The sequence below is a fragment of the Penaeus chinensis genome, chromosome 36 (assembly GCF_019202785.1).
Source record: "Penaeus chinensis breed Huanghai No. 1 chromosome 36, ASM1920278v2, whole genome shotgun sequence".
Classification (NCBI taxonomy): Eukaryota; Metazoa; Arthropoda; class Malacostraca; order Decapoda; family Penaeidae; genus Penaeus; species Penaeus chinensis.
The window spans coordinates 29275513-29285512 of record NC_061854.1 but is presented as its reverse complement, the minus strand read 5'-3'; the positions used below and the strand labels follow the sequence as shown (position 1 = coordinate 29285512).

Here is a 10000-nt window from a genome sequence, read left to right as displayed (position 1 = left end):
ACAATACTGAATGTTTTCTTAATTTTCTTCTAGTAATTCCTCCTCTTTAATTTTACAGAACTGTTGACAAATCAAACTTTAAGAATGTTGTTAGCCTCTGTCCAATCAGTACTAGTGAATCGCCACACATTCACTTGGTTGTTGTCACAGGTTGGTTCATGATGTTGTTGATTTGCATGCTTGTGTTTATTTATTTGATTTAGTTATTGAAAAATTTGTTTTTAATTTTAGAAATCACATTGAAGGCTTTGTGAAGTTGATTCTTAATGTACTTACAGGTACCGGTGTGAGATTATATTATACGACAATGCCTCTAATTGGTGGACTCGCTCAGAGACCATCCCAGCTGACACTCCTCCACGTGCGACTTCCGCCTGGCTTTGCAGCAAATGCTACTGTTTACCGACCAACCAAAGTGCACAAGGCACTCTATTCACATGGTGTGTTGATTCTAAAGACCTGTTGCAGATGGCATGGACTTATGATGCCATGCGAAAGTTTAACTAGTAGTGATCTTTTTGCCCGTTCCTTTGTGTATGTTGTATGACTATGAGATTTTAGTGATTTGAACAATTGGATGTGTATTTATTCTCCTTCTGTTTACAGGCACTGGTGTTTTGTGTTCCAATGAGAGTAATGAGGCAGACACTGTGTGGACAATGAGTAGTGATCAGTACCCATACCATCCAACTTTAGCAGAATCACAGAGTACTCATGCTGTTGATGGATTTGTGTGGGCTTTGGCAGATGTGACTCCCCAGCTTTGGTGCTCAGCCCTCAACCCAACAACACCCCAGGTCAGTTAATGCGTGTGGATTCTCATTTAGAAGTTAAAATGTAGGGTTAGTAATACACAAGTTGGAATACATTGCTTCACTATGCTAATGCTAAATGGTAAGGATAAATTATGATATAAGTTGTGTTAAGAAAAATAATATAAACAAATGTATTGATGATATAGGTTAATGTTCATTGTTTAAATTTTAATGTTAAAACTAATGAAATAGCAAGTGAAATGGCATATTATGCTAGATTATCAACTTTTTTGCAAAATATAATTTGGTGGTTTTTACCTGGGAAAGTAATAGAATCAGTTGAATTTTTGGGTTAATTCTTTATCTCAAGAACAGTTATGTTCGTGTATGGTATACAGGATGCTTACAAGCAACTTTTCACTTTTGTGTGTATGTCTTTTACTAGAGAAGTTCTTTTTCTTAATTTCTGTCACTGTTTATATAGTGGAATGTAAAACCTAACACTCACAAATATTTTGCAGGGGACGAAACCACCTCTTCTGGTAACCCAGCACCAGCAGTCTCCTCGCCAGTTGGTCTTACTTTCTGCCACAGGTGCGCATGTCCTCACATTCTTAAGACCTGTGGACCAGTTGCGGCAGATGCTAGAAGAGTCAGGAGGAGCAGAGTCCAACATGGTCAAAGAATTCTTTTCAGCAATGACACCTACACAAGCATGTGCCACAGCGCTCATTATCGCTACAGATCCTCATCGTCCAAATGCTCAGGTTTGTATGAAGAGATACGTCTTGTTAACCTTTAATTTGCAGCGCAGTTTTTAAAAACCTTTCCTCTATAGTAACAAGTCAGAAATGCTTCTCTCCTCTTCTCTTTATGTCTGTTGATGGCCATGAGTTAGATATTTATCAGAAGGGAAATGATTGCTGTAAGGTTATCCTTTACTAAGGATATTTCTATAGTATCCTGTTGTGCATACACTATGCATAGATTCATAGGGTGAATTGGAAATGATGGAACAAGATATATGTATAAGCTAATGCTGCTCTTTTGACTTAGAATTAGAAATAAACCAAAATCTGTTGTACGAGTGACTTTAATCCCCAGTTTGTATTCTCCAACCCTCATCAGTGTTTTGATGAAATGTGTGTTTACAGGTGGCAGAATGGGCAACTCGTGCCTTATTTTTATATGGTGCCAATCCTCCCCCTGCTCCGGTAACATTTACTCCTCAAACACCAGCAGGCTACAGTAAGTAATGATAACATGAAACTGCATGAATGCTGACTGGATAACATGCATATATAATATATTTATAGCTTATCCACTTTCCATGTATTTATTCTTCCTTTCATTCTCTCTTTTAACAGATTTTCATCCAACACAAGTATCAACGCCCATGCCTGGTCAGGCTACAAACACAGCTATTGTTCAGGATGCTCAGTTTTCACCTCTGCATAATGCCCTCTACCTATACCTAGCACGAATCCTAAGACCTGTATGGGCAAGTCCAGTTGCTAAGGAAACACTAGTGGAAGGAAAACCAGTTGTAAGTTTGAATTTTTACACTGTTGTATGATTGACATTTGTTAAAGTATAAGTTCTTTTAATTGTTTTTTACCCTGTTTTTTTTTTTTGTAGTAGTAGTATAAAGTAAGTTGTGCATATTTTGTTAAAAGTAAGAATTTTCAGTATTATATAAATGGTAATGAGATTCTAATTATTTAATTTTTGTCAGCTGATGAGCTCAATGTCCGCTGAAGAATTAGGTTTCCTTGCCGAGAGAGTGGACCTTCTGGCCAAATTCCTCTTAACCAACCAAGGAGGAACCACTCCCCTTCAGCCCTTAAATGCGTAAGCTACACATACGGTAATGCACTGTGGAGATATGAGTAAATTATAAGAGAAGAGGGTATTTGTTGAGAAGACAGATTATAACCTTGAAATATCTGTTTCCCCTAAAGGTCAAACACAACACTGAACATCACACGGTATGGAGGGGATGGGTCGGAACGTGCTTCCCTGCTGGCCTTGCGGTCACTTCTCAGTCAAGCGCTGGAGGTGCTGAAGCTCATGACAGTTCTCTCCACCCACAATTTCACCACAATTACAGGAAGCCTGCAGAAAGTTAGTTGCTTGTTTGTTTGTTGTTAGATATACTGAAATAGTACGCAGTGTTCTGTGTTTATTGATTATTTGTTTGGATTTCAAAATGACATTAACCCTAGTTCTTGTCATAAATTTTGATGGGGATAAAAGTATCTTGTGCCATTTACCTATTCCCTTTCTCTGCAGGAAATCCGGGAACAGTTGCGGACAATGACCTTCCGTGATTTAGTTTTAACTGGCAGAGAGGTTTGCCGCGGTCTTATCATGGCTTTGCTAGACAGGTAATACATCATTTGCTTGGAAGTTTGTATTTTATATGTTCTTTTTCTTCTCATGCCACAGCTGTAAAGGACCAAATCATGGTTAGCACTGTATAATGACAATAACCCACACCACTGGCTTGTTGGAGGGAGCTAGTCATTCTCCAACAGTAGCGATATCATTTGTTTGGTGTGATGATTAGATGCAGGCACTTAAATTGAAAGGAAACCTTCAGTATTTCCAATCATGTAGTTTTGAACACACTAACTGATTAGGTACCCAAAAAAGTGAACAAGCTGAGTGCAAATAGGCAACGTGATGATGGCAGCTGTTAATGGCCCAGTTAGTCTTTAATGTAACTTTTTTTTCTTTCTTTTCTCTCTCCCTCTCTCTCCATTATTTGTAAGTTTTATACATTTACACACACAGATATCATGGAGATAATGCCTCAGCTGATGCTATATCAGAAAGGTTGCGGGACATCTGTCCAGGACTCTACAGAATAGAAGATGCCAAACTCGCAAAGGCAAATGAAATAATCTTGGCAGCGAAGGCAAATACAAACAAAGCAGAGAAGGAGAAAGGTTTTAAGGAAGCCGTGGCGGTGAGTTGGCATTATAAATCTATAAGAGGCCTAATGGTTTTAATTTCTTAAACTGTGTGTGATTTTACAATATCCAACATTGTGTGATGGTCTCCTAAATTAGAGGATTAGAAGTATGTTATATATAATATTTTTTTATGGTCATTTGCAGTTGTGCAAGCAAATTGGCCATCATGTCAATGTGAATGGCATCAGCAGCCAGTTGGCCAGTGGAGGGGCCTATGAAGGAGTAGTCGACCTTTGTCTGAGCGTTGCATCCCAGAGAGACCCTGCTGGCTTAGCTCTGCATTATTACAAGAATAATGAGCCAGCAGATGACCACCAAGGCTACATGGCCTTCACATCTAGGTTTGTTGTAACTTGTCAAGTTGACTTTTTCTTTTTTCTTTTCTTTTCTTTCCCTTTCTTTCTTTCTTTTCTTCTTTCTTTCTTTTCTTTTCCTTTCTTTCTTTTTGTTTCTTTCTTTTTCTTTCTTTCTTTCTTTCTTTCTTTCTTTCTTTCTTTCTTTCTAACCTCCTCCTCCTCCTCTCTAATGGAAAAAAGATGATAAAAGATTATTTAGTGCACATACCATTCCACCACTCATTGGATAACCTCTTCTGTCACCAATTTAGGATGGAGTGCTACCGAGTGATAATGGATCAATTAAATCAGCTAGTTGGTGCAGGTGTTGTTCCCCAGGCATCTCCAACAGTGCCCTCTCGTCCTGGCCCACCTACACCCCCACCATCTACACTGCCGTCTACAGATGCTACACAGTATGCTAATCAGGTAGGGTCAAACTAACTGAGTCCTTTAACTAATTTTTCATTGCATATATAGAGTGAGTGAACTCTTTTGGGTAAGTAAATAAGAGGAGGTTCTCCTTGACTAGAAGATTTTTGTAAGAGTAATGGGAGTACAAAACTATGCACCTCTCTTTTCCAGATGATGAACCTAATAGTTGGCAGCAATGATGAACTATCACATGTGACATTGTATCAGTGGTTAGTAGACACAAATCGTACCGATCGTCTCTTGGCCATAACCTCCCCATACTTGGAGACCTTCCTCACGCGATCCAATGGCCAGTCTCCTCTCCACCATCTGCTTTGGAGATATTATGAAAGAAATAGAGATTATTTCAAGGCTGCAAAAACTCTCTTGCTCCTGGCTGAACAGATTGGGTGAGTTGAGTAGTGCTGGGAAGCAGAACATCTTGTATTGCCATCATATGTTTATGAACGGAAATTCAGTGGGGGGAAATTTGGGATACAGCCCTTTCTCCTTGAAAAGTTCTGTGGTTACAACTCTGAAAGGAATAGACAATGTTGATTATGGTTACATCTAAAGCAGAATGAACACCATAAAATTTTGGTACTATTTTTATATATTATTATATATTATTACTGTTTTCTGATTTTGTTTCCCTCTTGTCACCAATAGAGATACTCCAGTAAATGTACGAGTGGAATACTTGTCTCGAGCACTGATGTGCCTCAGTTCCTGTGAGATGAACACAGCCTCAAGCTATTCAGACTTCATGCTTCACATGGAAGAGAAGAAAGAAGTTGCTCGTGTACAGCTTATGGTAGGTTTGTTAACTTCCTTTTCTTCCCTTTTTCTTCTTATTAGTATTATTTTCTGCAACCTAATTGATTATTGAGTATTACCAAACTTTCCCTTAATCCCCTTTTTTTCTTTCTTCCTGATTAAACAGGCAGAAATTATGCTTTGAATATTTCTTAATAGAACCTTCATGTTTTGCTTGCAGGTGCTAGATGCTCTCCAGGGAGAAGGGGCAAGTGCTGATGTTATTGCTCAGGTCAATTCCTCACTCCTTACTTTGACAACGTTGTATGAGAAGTTTGCTGAACCCTGGGCACTGTGGGAATGCAAACTTGCCATTGTTCACTGTGCAGGACACTCAGAACCTCAGCTTGTACAGGTACTTTGAAACTTTCTGTTACTCGTTTGTTTTGTTTGAAGGTTTCTAAGGCAAAGAAATGTATTATGAATATGGAATAAGTTTTGTCTGCTTTTGATCAGTGTTTTACTGTACTCACTTCTGATAATGGAATAATTATATGTTTATTTGCTTTTTTTTTTTTTTAGCACTGATTTTTTCTTGCTATGTTTATGTAATGATTTTGTTACTCTATTTAATTTGGGAGTTCTGTGTCACAGCTGTCTACTGACTAGTTACAATTTTTTTTTTTTTTTAAAGGATACTTCTTCTTTGTTTGTTTTAGTTTCCTGGTTAAATCAAAGTTTAAACTGATATCTTTTCTCTTTCAGTCAATTTGGACTAATCTCATTGACCGTGAATTGGAGAGGTCAAGAGTTGAGCCTGTGGAGACACGTGTGGATTCTTTGTCCAGCAAAATCAAAGCCCTTGCTCGTTTGTATTCTGCAAACCCTAACTACTTCCCCCTAGGTAAACCACTGTTCAATATAGTGACGATGCATATTTTATAATGGGTTATGTTATTTAATTACTACTGATATTGTTATTATTATTGATTTTTATTCTTTATATCAGATATTCAGTTTTCGTTTACTCTATATCCTCTTTTTTTTTTTTTTTTTTTTTTTTTTTCTTTTCTTTTTTTTAACATCAGAACACATCATCAAGGAATGCGAGATTCGTTCAGTCCGGCTGCGCACCAATACCTCTTGGGTAGTCACGGCCTTACAAGGGTGTGGCATCCAAGTGAGCAGACTTATCAACATCTATCATAAGTGAGTAACATATCTTCAATTGGATAAACATGAAAGGATCTCATTAGTTATTAATCTGTAAATTGGTCATTACATTTGGTATTTCAATATTCTGAACCTTTTTCTGTGGTTTCAGGTTATATCGTAGTGGAGATAGTGTTTGGGAGGTGGAGCGGTCACCATACCATCTCCTTGGTGTGTTGGCACATTTGATCACAATGCTTGTTGACAATGAGGCCACTGTACAGCCTCCACAGAAGTGAGTACCATAAGAGTTATTTGTTTATGTTAATATAAAAATATTTTTGATGTTTATGGAAGGATTGGTTTCTGTTGTTTTCTCCTTGGTATTATGAAATAGTTTACAGGTTATTTTTACACATGGCAGTATGGGTTTAATTATTTGTGCACATTATCTATAATGTCTGTATTCCAAGACAGGGTGATAAGAAAATTGTTCCTTGTCTTTCTTCTGATTTTCTTTGTGATTACCATTTCCTATAATTTGTTTTTTGTTATTTCTTTAGGCGAGCGCTAAGGGAGCAGTGTTTGGACTATGTAGCCGAGTACTTAACTGACCTTGGAGCTTCAGCTGATGCATCTGCAGGAGTTATCTCGGCACACTTAAAGACTTGTCAGGCAAAGCTAGAACGATTTGTTTAGGTTTCCAAGCTTATTAGATAAGAATAAAGGTTCAAATATATGTATCATATGTTTGTCTTTTCATGTGTGAATATCTGTATTGTTTAGAATGTAATGAAAAAAAGGGATTTTCATCTTGTAATTGTATGCAAGTATGTCTTCTTCTGTAATCACTATGTGGAGGAGCAAATGTTTGAATCTTTGTGATCAGTTTTTTTGTCAAGTACAACTTTATCTTCAAGACTGCGTTATCAGTGGTTCTTGTACCTAGCATGTGGAAAAACATGCATAATGATGTGCTGTGGTAGTGTTCATTAAAGAGTAATGTCCTTTTCTAATGTAAAATAACATGAAAATAATGCCTAGTCTGTTAATAAAGGAATTTAAAAACTTTTGTAAGTAATAATTCCTTGATTTGTAACATGCATATATATACTCAGTATATTGTAATTTTTGAAAGTATTTACACTGCATTTGCAGCAAATCAGATTTTTTTTTTTTTTTTCATAACAAGTAACTAAATAAAATTTAAGACCAGATTATTATTTTTATGCCAAGTGGGCTGAGTTAGAGGTCATAAATGTAACTATGCTGCCAAATACCCACTTGTCTCGAGATTAAGTAGTGGGCTCAACTTCTGGTGCTGTGAAAGAAAGACACTCATGCGTTTTTGCACTGTTAATATTTGGAGGCTCATTTTATTATATTTTAGTGAAGTGTTTGACCGTTGTAGTGATAATTTTTTATGATATGTGAGATGTTAGCAGTAGCTCGTGAATGTTAACCATTTGTTTTGTTCTTGATATGATTTTACTTTTGGGGTGCACTGTTAGACCAGTGGTTTTGAGTATAATCTTGTATATTTTAAACCTTTTTTTTTTTTTTCCTTGGCGTTAAATAATATTTTTGGATGTATAAAAAAAAAAAAAAAAAAAAAAACGAGAAATTAAGTTCTTGTTTTTATTATTTATATATTGCTTTGGTAAAGAAACAAATAATGAAAGTGTTTCATCCCACTGAAATTTCAATAAAGTTTTGTAGCAAAGTTCTGATTTTTTTAACATATAATAGTAATGCATCATGCATAATTCAGGCAAATGTTGGATTTATAACACTGTATAATAAATATACATGATAACAGAGAAAGAAATTCATGACTTCCACAGATCAAAATATTTAACTTATCACAGCTTTTCATTTCTTTTCTTTCTTTATTTATTTTTTTTATTTTTTCTTGTAATTAAAGTCAGTACTGTTTATAAAATGTTTGTCTCCCTATAACCTTGGAAAATTCATCTCATAACTAAGCTGCCTCTTGATCAACACTCACAGACTGTTAGACAATCGAGAAATATGGTCTCCTTTCATTTATAAACTCTTTCTTGCAATATGACCTGAAAAGTTTTTCTCACTAAGTGCAGACACGTTTCTCATTATGGAAAAAGAGAAAGGCAAAAGAGGTCTTGCCATTTGTCATTCGTATTCCTTCCTGTCACAAAAGGTTACTTGACAGTTGCCAGATTTTGTAGAATCAGTACATTTTTAAAATTCTATGAACTTACTTATGTAGAAATCTTTGTATGTATAGTGGTCACATGCCAATTGCCTCTCTCTCTCTCTCTCTCTCTCTCTCTCTCTCTCTCTCTCTCTCTCTCTCTCTCTCTCTCTCTCTCTCTCTCTCTCTCTCTCTCTCTCTCTCTCTCTCTCTCTCTCTCTCTCTCTCTGTGTGTGTGTGTGTGTGTGTGTGTGTGTGTGTGTGTGTGTGTGTGTGTGTGTGTGTGTGTGTGTGTGTGTGTGTGTGTGTGTGTGTGTGTGTGTGTGTGTGTGTGTGTGTGTGTGTGTGTGTGTGTGTGTGTGTGTGTGTGTTGTGGTGTGGTGTGGTGTGGTGTGGTGTGTGTGTGGACAAATCTTATATGGGTTATGTGGAAATCAAATGGAAAAAGGCTCAGTGGCCTCTCCATAATCAACAATCATTACAATCATTTATATCATTTATAACGCGTGGCAGAGAAAATGCATAGTCGTCACCACAGTCAGAATATGTACCTTTCATTTGAGAATAAACATAACCAGAAGTACTTGAGCATGGACTTAAGTAAACATGATTTGTGTGAAACTTGCATACAGAAATTTGAAATACGCAATTACTTTACTAGAACTATCTGTTTTCACTCTTATCTTAAATGTGCAATTATGCTTTATTACTGTGCCAATCAAGTTCATTTCCCCGCTTACGAATAATAAAACGAAAGATAAAAAAAAAGGAAATTCCTTGAACCGCCAAACTATCGACGGTTTGTGTGACGCAAATTCTTCTAGTCACGTATGTCACACTCCTCAAAGTGAACCGAATTTAAATTTTCATCATATTCTAGCGAAACGGATACACTGTAGTTCTATACAGAGTCTATATTATTCCAGTACAGATTCGTTTATCGAGGGTAGAATGTGAATCATGAGAAATGAAATTAGTCCAACCCTGCAACGTGGAAATTAGTTAGACAGATTCTCTTACTAATGTTTGAAGAAAAATGCGGAGAGAATGCTTTCGTAATAAGATATAATAATTAATTCGTAATAATAATTCCGGATTGAGATGGCAAAGCTTCAAATAAAAGTACTGTGATGGCACTGCACAACTGCACATTCCTTAATTCTGTTGCTGCATTGTGCACACAATACGAACTGCGTTACATGTTTTTTTTTCTTTTTTTTTTTTTTTTTCCTAAGGACCCACCATACAAGACAAGTTACAGGGCAAAATATGACAGATTTTCCTTATATTCTGACACAGAAAATATCACCGCAACAGAACAAGAATACCGGTAGAAGCAGAACTATGTGGTATATAGTTCAATAAAACTATTGGAAAATGAGTTATTCTAAGTAGCGCCATCAACAATGTATGAAATTCTGCCCCCACGAAACACCG

General features: G+C 36.6%; 1 protein-coding gene across 1 annotated transcript in view; it reads left to right on the top strand.

The window, feature by feature from the left end:
* Nucleotides 1–8113, top strand: part of LOC125045042 (nuclear pore complex protein Nup155-like) — a 9071-nt gene extending 958 nt beyond the window's left edge. Inside the window, exons 4-22 of the mRNA XM_047642086.1 lie at nt 59–150; nt 279–440; nt 607–797; nt 1277–1522; nt 1910–2003; nt 2123–2301; nt 2491–2606; nt 2717–2879; nt 3048–3142; nt 3552–3726; nt 3878–4074; nt 4341–4497; nt 4654–4892; nt 5152–5296; nt 5480–5653; nt 6004–6142; nt 6327–6447; nt 6563–6685; nt 6954–8113. Coding sequence (XP_047498042.1) covers nt 59–150; nt 279–440; nt 607–797; nt 1277–1522; nt 1910–2003; nt 2123–2301; nt 2491–2606; nt 2717–2879; nt 3048–3142; nt 3552–3726; nt 3878–4074; nt 4341–4497; nt 4654–4892; nt 5152–5296; nt 5480–5653; nt 6004–6142; nt 6327–6447; nt 6563–6685; nt 6954–7089 — 2944 coding nt within the window. The 3' untranslated portion in view covers nt 7090–8113. The remainder of the gene's footprint in view (nt 1–58; nt 151–278; nt 441–606; nt 798–1276; nt 1523–1909; nt 2004–2122; nt 2302–2490; nt 2607–2716; nt 2880–3047; nt 3143–3551; nt 3727–3877; nt 4075–4340; nt 4498–4653; nt 4893–5151; nt 5297–5479; nt 5654–6003; nt 6143–6326; nt 6448–6562; nt 6686–6953) is intronic.
* The last annotated feature ends 1887 nt before the right edge of the window (nt 8114–10000 follow it).